Source organism: Pinus tabuliformis, chromosome 1_2 (assembly GCF_031772625.1).
Source record: "Pinus tabuliformis cultivar Carrire ecotype Pingquan chromosome 1_2, CPIR1, whole genome shotgun sequence".
Classification (NCBI taxonomy): Eukaryota; Viridiplantae; Streptophyta; class Pinopsida; order Pinales; family Pinaceae; genus Pinus; species Pinus tabuliformis.
In genome coordinates this window covers 1317902539-1317914677 of record NC_142298.1, presented here as the reverse complement: position 1 = coordinate 1317914677, position 12139 = coordinate 1317902539, and the positions used below count along the sequence as shown (strand labels likewise).

The following is a 12139-nucleotide window of genomic DNA, read 5'->3' as shown; positions in this document are numbered from 1 at the left end:
GGAATAGACAAAAAACTGTGTAAGCACAGAGTATTCACAATGTAGTCAAGAGGAGAACTGTGACTAAGGCTGAAATGCCTTAGGATGTAATCATACTGTGTATAATGAATAGATGCATGTTGTGTGGATTCCGTGTGTGTTATATAATAATGCCCTTTTGAGTTATCTATGTATATATATGTGATGATGGCTTGAAGGTTCCAGTGTTGCAGGTTTGATTGACCATCGATCACTATAAGGATTGATGGCGATCCATTGATTAACGAAATATTGTTATATATGAGTGTTCTGTGTGTAGACAGACTTGGTGGCAGAACTGTGTTTTAATGCAGAAATCCATCGAAGGCAAGTGAGATCAAGTTAAGAGGGATTAAATGATAATGTACAGGATCAGTTGGATCTGGAAGATCAACGGTCCAGGTCCAATCGCAATGAGCGATCGCACTTTACCGCATCGGCAGAAACCACTGGAACGATATCGGAATCGGCCTTGATACATAGCAGTAGTGATCACGCAATCAAACGTCAACCATCAGATCGAGTCCAGATCAACGATCAAGATTTGATCGGTGATCGCATGTCAGCAAAGTCAAATGACAACGGCAGAGTTAAGAGGTGCGCCGACATTACAATGCGTCGATTGTCGATGGGCCAATCCACCGATGACCAATACGCCGATGAAGCCAATCGACGATCAGAGAAAGTGAAGCGCTATGCGATATGCCAAAACTCCGATCTACTAATAGCCGATAATCGGAGATTGGAGGAGTAAGCACAACCAAAAAGCGAAGGATGAGCATGGACCCGACGATATTTATAGATGCAGGCTTATAGATTTTGAAGTCTGGCCCAAGGGTTCAAGCAGGGTTTTCCGTGTATTTCCTGTGTATCCGGTGTATCCTAATAAATGTGTGGTCCATGGTTTTAAGGCAAAAGCAATGTTTAAACGCTTCCGATAGGTTTGTGGGCCATAACCCACAAGCCTCAAGATCGAAAATTGTAATGAAAGGAGAAATTGGCTACACCCCAAAGTTTCCTTTCATCATTTGGTATCAGAGTAGGGAAAGGATTTCCTGTGAGAAGGAAGAAGAGTGCAAGCAGAAGGAGAACGAGGTACAGTTGTTTAAAGCTGGAGAGTTTGTGGTCCTACTGTCGTGCAGAGAACAATAGCGGAAGGTGAGAAGACTTGCAACAACCTAGAGCAAGGAGCGCTCAAGTAGTTCCAAAGAAGAGAGAACCATAAGGATGCCAAAAGACTAAACTCAGAGGAGAAAGCTTGGTGAGGTATCGTGTAGCAGAGGAAGACTGTTACTGCAGAGGTTGGTTGCAACTCACAGAAGATCATGAAGGCAGTTCCACTGAGAAGTGGGTAGAATTGCTATGGATAAGGAGAAGCATATGACCAGGAGATCATAAATTTTTGTGCCTCGAGAGTCTGATGCAGGAGCATCTGACCCCCCCTTAATTAAAAGAGGAATCCAAAGCGGAGAACGAGAGGACGTGGACCATCAGAGCTGAACAGGGGATAAATCTGTTTAAAACAGAGTAAATGATGGAATGGATAAAGTCTCTGGAAGACTTTATTAAATGTAATATGCCACATATGTATGCATGTAGAGAGAATTAGGGACAGTTGAGTGATTCATGGAGAGGATTTGATCGGATCCTTTCAATGATCCGATCCAATGTGTTTTATATATATATGATGAACCTGCGTGTTCAATAGAGAGAGAGAGATAAAGGAATAGATAGAAAACTGTGTAAGCATAGAGTATTCACAATGTAGTCGAGAGGAGAACTATGACTAAGGCTGAAATGCCTTAGGATGTAATCATATAATGAATAGATGTGCGTTGGGTGGATTCCGCGTATTTTATATAATACTGCCCTTTTGAGTTATTTGTGTATATATATGTGATGATGGCTTGAAGGTTCCAGTGTTGCAAGTTTGATCGACCATCGATCACTATAAGGATCGATGGCGATCCATTGATTAACGAAATATTGTTATATATTATATGAGTGTTCTCTGTGTAGACGGACTTGGTGGCAGAATTGTGTTTAAACACAGAAATCCATCGAGGCGAGGAGATCAGGTCAAGAGGGATTAAATGATAATTCACAGGATCCGTTGGATCTGGAAGATCAACGGTCCAAATCCAATCGCGATGAGCGATCGCACTTTATCGCATCGCCGAAAACCATTGGAACGATATCGGAATCAGCCTTGATACATAGCGGTAGCGATCACGCGATCAAACGTCAACCGTCAGATCGAGTCCAGATCGACGGTCAAGATTTGATCGGCGTTCGCATGTCGGCAAAGTCAAATGACAGTGGCAGAGTTAAGAGGTGCGTCGACGTTACAATACGTCAATTGCCAATGGGCCAATCCACCAATGATTGATACGCCGAAGAATATGATCGGCGATTGGAGAAAGTGAAGCGCTATGCGATTATGCGATATGCCGAAACTCCAATATAGCGATAGCCAATAATCGGAGATCGAAGATCAGAGTTCGAAGGAGTAAGTGCAGCCAAAAAGCGAAGTATGAGCGCGAACCCGACGATATTTATAAATGTGGGCTTATAGATTTTGAAGTCTGGCCCAAGGGTTCAAGCGACGTTTTCCGTGTAGTTCCCGTGTATCCTGTGTATCCCGATAAATGTCTGGTCCATGGTTTTAAGGCAAAAGCAATGTTTAAATGCTTCTGATAGGTTTGTGGGCCATAACCCACAGGCCTCAGGATCGAAAATTGTAAAGAAAGGGGAAATTGGCTATACCCCAAAATCTCCTTACATCATCTTCTTATAAAACTTCAATTGACGAATTCCAAGACCTATGAACTTTGACCAAGACTCTCCAAGACCAAGTCAAACCTTGCTTCAAGCAACTTTTGCAATTTCGATTTACCCAACAGATTCTTCTGGAACTTCAACCTGCCCAACAAACTCTTCTGCAACTTTGAACTGTCCAGCAAATTCTTCTGCAACTTCAACCTGCCCAGCAAACTCTTCTGCAACTTTGAACTGTCCAGCAAATTCTTCTGCAACTTCAACCTGCCCAGCAAATGTAGAAACCCTAACACAAGAGAGAGAGAAAAAGTCCCAAAAACTTCAATCTAGTTCTCCTCTTTCATCCTTTTCTAGCTTCTATCTTGACAAGATCAAACTTGCTTGAATGAATGTCCTAATGAGGTCGAGTTCCTTCTTATTTATAAGCTTTTGAGGGGTACAAATTGCTTCCTTTAGGCCGACTTGATAACAAGGTCTTGGAGGGTCTTTTGACTCTATTTTGACTCAAATAAATTTTTCTTTTCAATATGTAACATGCCCAAAAGGGTCTTTCATACATGACAATGACTCATTTGACTTGTAGACTCAATGACAAGCCCTAGAAGCACTCAATGGGTGCTTGACCAAAAAATAAGTTTCCCTTGAGCATGAAACCCGTGCCTCAAGAATAATAATAAAATTTTCTTATTACATCAAATAGATAAAATCATGATTACATATGTCATTATGAAGACCGAACCTAGTTACATATTTCAACACTCCCACTTAACTAGGGAGATATTCATAATCCATACAAGGTACTTGGACATTTTCAATCTAAAGAATTCTCATAAGAAGAGTCAGATTGGTAACCCATTTGTTTAGCATCATATCATCCAACATTGTCACATAGCAAGGCCTTGACTAACAGCTCTATCTCTCCACAAGATCATAGCACAATGCCCCCTAATCATAATGAGTATATTGTTAGTCAAAGCATACCCCACCCGGGTGTTCACAAGGTATGTCCTTCCAGGACTATTCTTATCTTGGATTCTCCGTCCTCAAAGAATAACAGTCCTATACGACTACTCTTATCTTGGATGCCCTACCACATCCTCTAAGAGTATCAGATGCCAAATGCTTATCCAATCCTCCATTCTTTCTTCCTAAGCGAAGACAAGAATGATGTGCATGTCTCTCCTTCTCAACTAGGGAGGATATACCCATTCCTGTAAAAAGGAATGAACCCAAGCTCCCTCACAAGCAGGGACTTGTCCAAGCTCCCTCTTAACTAGGGACTTGCTTCCAAGTTCTTCCTTAACCATAAGCTTGCTTTTAGGTTCCCTCTTAACTAGGGCCCTATTTCCAGCAGCAACTATCTTTTCTTTGGTGAAGATCATGGGACCTTTAGCTGCTTGTTGAGCTCCTCCTTTATCTTCATTATTATGGAGCCTTCACATTGTAGGACATCGGCCATCCATCACTTTCCTCAAGTCAATCATGTCATCCTTCCCCTTATCAAAAAGTGATTTTCTAGTGCACATTTGGCTTTCCTTTATACAGCTACCTCTTCCACATCATGTTTCCTTTAGGGCCTTACATCCCACCACGAGTGTTAGTTGTAGGTGACATCCACAACTCTTTTTCTAGTATCCCTGCATTAACCCATCCAAATGTTATTCAAAAACCAAAGATAAATAGCAAATCAAAAGTACCTTTTGTGATGGCCTTTCATCATGACATCTATGGTTAGAGACATCAACATCCTGCATATTCATAAACACATCTCCAAGACTTTCAATGTTAAGGGTCTTCTTCCTTTTTAGACTTTATCAATGTCTTCATGCCTTTCCCATGGATATTTCACATCAGATTCATTAGATGTTGATTCCTAGTGACCATAGTTGCAGCTTTCACGATCTCTTCTTTCTTTCTTCACATATTGCTACTCAAGAACATTCATCATAGTTCCTTTGCCTTTGTTAACCACCTTATATTCCATATGAGGACATATTATGTTGATTTCATCTTGTCAAAATGTGAACCATGCCTTCATGCATCTTTCCAACAAAAGAGATCCCTTTTCTTTGATCATGCTCATGAGGTAGAGCATTCATCCATGTTATTTGCAACTATATGATGACATGACTCAATCTTATCAAATACATGCATACATACCTCATTTCTTCTTTTTGGTCATCTAGAATTCCTTCTTCCTTGATTGAAAGTACTTCAACCATCTTGACCTATTGCACTCCTTTATCATTGTACCATCATCCCATGAATCCTATACAAGACGGAATTCTCAACAAGACACTTGCTTCTTTCAAGAGAGGTGAACCTTCCAATGAAGATTCCAACAGAGGATCTTGATTATCCTCATCCTGCAAATGCTCCTTCCTAATGATGATGATACATGATGAGTTCTTTCTATGCTAGATGACTTTTCTTTTCCCATAAGTACTACTTATGCTTTTAATGAGGTTACCAAGAGCTACTTCCTTTCTATGATGATTGCTACAATCATGTAGATTATGCTTTTAATGACGTTACCAAGAGCTACTTCCTTTCTATGATGATTGCTACAATCATGTAGCCTTCTACATCAGCTATATTTTCAAGATTTTCTAATGTGCACTTGTTTTAATGGTATGCTTCTACTATGATGCCATCTTCTACTAAGATGCATTTAGTCATAATGCTTCTCATTTTGATTGCCATGGTAGAGGTCTTTTCACCTCCTGCTTCTCTTTGTTACGCATTGGAGGAACCCCGACAGTGAAGATCTATCCCTTTGATTTCTTCTCATCAGGTTCTTCCACTTCTTTGGCGATATGAGTTTTATTTCTTTCTATCCTCTTGTTGTCCTTCTTTAATTCTCGACAATCTCTCTTGTGATGCCCATATTTTGGATAGCCATAGCATTGGATCTTCAACATATCCTTCTTCTTGAGGACCAGATTTTTTCAAACCTTCCCTTTCCTTTTAGACATGGCAACAAATGCTTGAACTTATTCACCTGGTCCCACATTGCTTTTTTCTTGGTTTACTACAATTCCCAGAGTTCACAGAATGAGGTGGCTTGCTTCTTTCCAAAAATGCTTGATATGAAGTTCTCCCATCCATCAGGTAGTGTATTTAGAACCACAGTGGTCATTTCTCATGATTTCCCCCAACTCTTGCAGTTGGTCTCATATTTCTGACACCCTCATGAAGTATGAGGTTATTCCTTCTTCCTTTGATATCATCATCTTGTAGAGATCGGTTCTCAATGATATCATTTCTCCTGCAGTACCTACAGAGAATAATTCCACCAGTTTGTCATAGATGTCTTTTGACTTTCCAACTTTGCTACATAAGGATTCTTTAAGCCTTATTTCCCTTTTCATGTATTCAGCTAAAGCTTGATCTTCTTCCTTTGGAGGTTTTGTGACAGAACCTTTAACCTGCTCAACGACTTCATTTTCAATGAGAATCAAATCTATCCTCTTCTTCCATGCAAGAAAGTTTAATGACCCGTCCAATTTGTTGCTCTCCTTGCAAAATGAAGTCATATTGATATATTCAAATATAGATTATAAAGATACTCGAGTGAAGATGCTCCTTGATGTTAATTTCTTCAACTTGATGCCTTCTTGATTTTGATGATGATAGAAGCTGTCTTCTTGATGAAGATGTCTTCCTTCAAAAGTGCTCGTTCAACAAGAGGGAGATCACCTTGATGATGATGATTACGCTTCTTCATGCTTCTCCAGAATGTAGAGCTTTTAGATGCTTCAATGTGTAGTTCTTCTTTGGATGAGCTAAGGTTTTGAGGTCTTCTTAGTTCCTTCTAGTTACGCTTGTCAAACTTACAACTTCATATTTCGGCCCTTTTTTAGATTTTCGGCTTGCTATTACAAAACTGCAATTTCAGCTTCTTCAGCAAAAACCCTAGTTCATACGTGTGACTAGAAAATGGATGGATTTGTCTCCTTTCTCCTTCATTGAGATGGAATCTTCTTCTTATTAATTCAGCTTGCAAGGGAGTCCTTTTTTGCCCCAAAACTTCAGCTCTCTTGGAGTAGCTTATACTTCATATTTTTTTGTTGCAAGATGATGCCCTAATATTCGCACGTGTGGAGGAATATAGCCCAAAAACATATCTAAGATGCTTCGCTTCTCCTTTTTTCTTCGTTAGGCATTAGGCTTCTTTTTCTCTCTTGATCAAACTTCTTGATGCTTCTTAGATGCTTTCTAGTGCTTCAGCCCTTAAGTGTCCTTCTTTAAGATGTCTTTCCTTGTCTTGTCACCTTAGCTTTCATACCATGTTGAGAAATCTAGGGGCAACTAGATTGGGTGATTTCTCTTACATTGATCACTACTTGTGATGTATTTTTACTTAACTTGATGAGCTTCTTCTTACATTTGATTATTATCAGTGTTTTTTATCATCAAACAGCTACAAAACAATAAAATCAATGAGACAATAGGACACAAGATGTAGGCGATCAGCTAGGGCCAAAACCTCTCCAACTGAGAGGAAAACTCACAAGAATTATTCTCTTCTTATAGAACTTCAATTGATGAATTCCAAGACCTTTGACCAAGACCCTCCAAGACCAAGTCAAACCTTGCTTCCAGCAACTTCTACAATTTCGATTTACCCAGCAGATTCTTCTGAAACTTCGACATGCCTAGCAAACTCTTATACAACTTCAACCTACCCAGCAAACTCATCTGCAACTTCGACCTGCCTAGCAAATTCTTCTACAACTTCGACCTGCCCAGCAAATGTGGAAACCTTAACACGAGAGGGAGAGAGGCCCAAAAACTTCGATCTAGTTCTTCTCCCTTTTCATCCTTTTCCAACTTCTATTTTGAGAGGATCGAACTTGCTTGAATGAATGTCCTAATGAGGTCGAGTTCCTTCTTATTTCTAGGCTTTTAAGGGGTACGAATTGCTTCCTTTAGGCTGACTTGATGACAAGGTCTTGGAGGGTCTTTTGACTATATTTTAACTCAAGTAATTTTTTCTTTTCAATATGTAATATGCCCAAAAGGGTCTTTCATACATGATAATGACACATTTGACTTATAGACTCAATGACAAGCCCTAGAAGCACTCAATGGCTACTTGACCTAAGAATATATTTCCCTTGAGCATGAAACCCATGCCTCAAGAATAGTAATAAATTTATTTTTCTTATTACATCAAATACATAAAATCATGATTACATATGTCATTATGAAGACAAAACCTTGTTACATATTTGAACAACTGGGATAAAAATAAATCAAAACGTGATATCATTTATAACAACTTCCCAACCCAAAAGCTAGAAGTTATAACATTGTGAAAAGCATCCTATGATAATATGATTAAAACAAAACCATGCAATACAAGAATAAAAGCAACTCATCTACAATTAAATTAAGACTACAAAAACTTGGCATATGAAGGGAAACATTTGAAGCTTTGTGTGGTGTCAATCTTGATAGTTCTAAAGTTTACATATCAATTTTACCAACAAATAAAAACAAACAAACAAATAAATAAAAATCAACAAAACCATATTATGTACATAATAATAAACCTAGCATCTCCTAACAATTTTTATACAATACAGAGCCTTCCTAACTGATCTAGTTATTTGTACATAAAGCAATTTAAGTGGAAGGACCTCTTGTTAAAACATAAAAGCAATACATAAGTGATTCTTATACAAAGATCAAGAATACTAATAGATGGATTCAAAGATCAAATTACCAACCTTTGAAAAGTCAAACATGCAAGTGATTACAAACAAACTAGAAGTAAAATCCAAGCAGAAAATCAAAGTGATTGAGTAAAGAAAGATAATCCACCTTTGCAATTTCCAAATGCCCACAGTCCATAGCCGCAATGGATACTTGCTCATACAAAGTCCATACTGCAAAATGAAGAAAGAAAAAAATTAGGCTAAAGTGACAATCCAAATAATCATCTACAAGTGACTGGAAATCATAGTTTTAAAAACCATAACCAGATTTTGAACCAATCCACCTATCAAACTGGGTTTCGAACCGAAACCGGATCAAACCGGACCGCACAAGATTCAATAAACCGGTCATTTAAAAAATACATAAAATAATTAACTTTTAATTAAGAAAAATACTTTTAAGATTTCAAATCATGATTCCAAATCATTAGAGACAAAACATGCAAAGTTCTCATCTAAGTACTATGTAAAGTTGCGTATATCAAAATGCCACCAAGCACAATACATATCATCAACAAAATACATAATCAATGAGGCTCTAAACAGCATCTAGAGTCCAAAAACAACACTACAAGCTACTAGGCCATTGGCCTACTATAAATCACAATCAAAATATCGAACTCATCACTAATTCACCATTACTAGAAATGGGATCATCAACAAGAGCTACATAAAACATCATCTAGCTCAAAGTCTTAAAACTCAGATTCCTCAACCTTATAATATGGAAGAAATTGAAAAATCTTAACATGCCTAACCAATGATTTTGATTTGAGTGAATGGTTCATCTCAACTTTATAATATGGTAGAAAAAGCTTAACATTCCTAACCAATTACTTTGGTTTGAATGATATCATCAACATCATCAACATCAAGGTACATAAAGGTATCATCAATATCATCAACATAAAGGTACATAAAGGACTTCATGCTCTTGATAAAATGCCAATCCCATACCCTCATACATGATAGAATTCAATGAAAATGTTGAATCCTAAAATCCTAAAAGCTATTAACCCTACTAAATTTCGAGTGGGATGTTAAATTCTACTTTCTCCATATGGCATTCAATAAGGTTGGAACCACTTTTAAACATCCTGAAACAATAGATGGCAACATTCACTTTTACTTTAAGAATTTAATATTACCTTCGTGTGTCAGCATTGCTAGGGTTGAGTTAGGTTTTTAACTTTTGTTTAGGTTTAGGGATTAGGAGAGGGAGAGTTAATTTTATAGCCAAGGTGGGCTGTTGAGTTAGGTTTTTTACTTTTTTGTTTAGGTTTAGGGTTTAGGAGAAGGAGAGTTAATTTTATAGCCAAGGGGGGCTGTTTTGGGAGGGAAGCAGCCCCCTAGTTTCCTCCAAAACCACCTGAAAATGCCACTGCGGGTCCAGACTCTCCAGAAAAAAATTGCAATTAGCCAAGTCATTTCGCTCCAGGTTTTTCCTTACAATGGTCACAAATTTGCCACTAATCTGGTAGAAATCTTAACCAAGTCATCCACCAAGTCCAATGGTATATTGCAGGGAAACCTAACAAGGTCATAAGAGCCGAAAAGCTACGATCTTAAATTATACGTTTTCCATGCAGAGAGGTGTCGAAATGTCCACCTCTGACCTTGATAAAAAAGCAACCATGCAACTGGTCAACAGGTCATTTTGCACAGTATCCAGATCCAAACTTATCATCAAAGACACAGTCCCATACCAAACCTTGTCCCCAATAAGCAGACCCATGATAACCTGTGATGGGGGAAGGACAAATAGCCCCCGTCCTATTTCCTTCTCATTTCTCACAGTCGAAGTCTTCTGAATTCAACTTAGAGTTGGCACAGCTCGGGGATTGAATGTAACTCTGTGCTTATAGGTATCCATGTTCACAGCAGAGTCTGGACATCCACGCTAGCTGCCTATGAACCAGCTATTTCGTTGATAAACGTCCTGGTGACTTAGGGAATTTCTCCAAATCTCCTCTCTCCCATAGGCGATGAGAGTGAACAGTGTGTGAACATACCTATATACAAATTTACGCATTTATGTCTGTAAGAAGTTCAAGAAACAAAAAGAACTGACGCAATAACCTTTGCAGTGCACTGTCCTGGGTGGAATTTCGAAGTTTTCCATCAATCAGAATCCAATTCTATGTTCCAGCTCGTAGTTTTGCATTTGCTGTCGCAAAATGTTGTGATAGAATTCTGAAGTTTCCACCATCCATGGATTGGTGGTGTGACAGTTTTTTTATGGTTTATCCTATACTCGATCTTGGTAAGTTACAGTGAATGACGGTGGCTGATTAGGCCAGTTGACATAAATATCCAAAGGCAAGTAAAATTCAGATCTTTGTAAAATACTAAATGAAAACCAAAACACACTGTCACATTTGGCGCAGAGCGTTTGAATTTTTTTAATGGTGAAAATGCACTCAAAACTTCTGGGCACCCAAAATTCTTAAAGTGGAAAGCTATAAACCGGATTTTCAAAAAAATTGGCCAGATTTTGTCTGCGGAAATTTCCGTTGTTTAGCGGGCTAAAACGTAGCCTCCTTCGACTACGCGGCCACAATTTTCGTCCTGACATCATCTAGTGGCTCGAACCCTAGTCCATCAAATTCCACTTCACGACACTGTATTCGACTAAACCCTCACCAGATCTATTCCTCGGAAACCCCATCGAACAATTAAAACGAATCGAAACGACTGGCAATATAAACACACGGTCATACCTGAAGTTTAACAAAAAATAAATAAATAATAGAATAAACGGAAAACCCTACAAACCTTCTCCGCCTAGCTTGGATCTACCCTTGGCATCATTCAGAAGAGCCATTCCGTGCCGTAAGACCTTCTCAGAACACCTGACTTTAAGCTTCTTCACGAGACACAGATATTCCCATACATTCCCTCCGCCATTATCGACCTGCGACTCCAACCTACTCAACTCGGCCTCCTCTGCAGCTCCCACCATTTTCTGCCCTCAAATTGATTTATAGCTCCACTTAATTGATAAAAAAAATCTCGAATCAGCACAAAGTGATAAATTTGACGGCTTCTGAATCGAAAAACACCGAGATATGCGCAATTATGCAGCAAATTTAGCGATCAATAGGCTGTTTTGGTCCTTCGAAGCTGCAATGCCGCTTTAGGTAGAATCCGAAATTTTTCGCAACAAACTCTGCAGTTTCTAACCTGCTGCAGAACGTTGTGCCGCAATTCAGCTTCATTATATTCAACCCAGTTGCATATATAAGTTTCCAATCTAATTGGAGTATCGTGACACATTAAACTTTTGGTAGATGTTTCAAAGGGAAGGAGGTTTCACACCGTCATTTTACACAAAGGTGAAAGGTAAGGGGTTAAGGGTTTTATTTACAAATGATTAAAAAAAATTATGATTTAATGTTTTTAGAATTTTGGTGTTTGGAATTGATTTGCAATTAGGTTCATTCATACTTTAATGATATTTGAATAGTACAAATAATAGGATTTTTCCAAATACATGAAAATGTTAAATTTAATAATCTTAATACGGCCTCATTATTTTCCTTGATTCGCGAGGGACTATAGCATTCGTCTCGCAGTCAAAGTGCATTGATTTTACATTTTTTTGCCGTGTTTTTGCAATT

At 38.5% G+C, this 12139-nt stretch overlaps 1 protein-coding gene across 1 annotated transcript in view; it reads right to left on the bottom strand.

Annotated features, from left to right (window-relative positions):
* LOC149211076 (uncharacterized) overlaps positions 1-11657 on the bottom strand; it is a 140139-nt gene extending 128482 nt beyond the window's left edge. The window contains exons 1-2 of the mRNA XM_089396895.1: positions 11295-11657; positions 8626-8690 (exon numbers count right to left, since the gene is read on the bottom strand). Coding sequence (XP_089253021.1) covers positions 8626-8690; positions 11295-11481 — 252 coding nt within the window. The 5' untranslated portion in view covers positions 11482-11657. The remainder of the gene's footprint in view (positions 1-8625; positions 8691-11294) is intronic.
* Between the last annotated feature and the right edge of the window lie 482 nt (positions 11658-12139).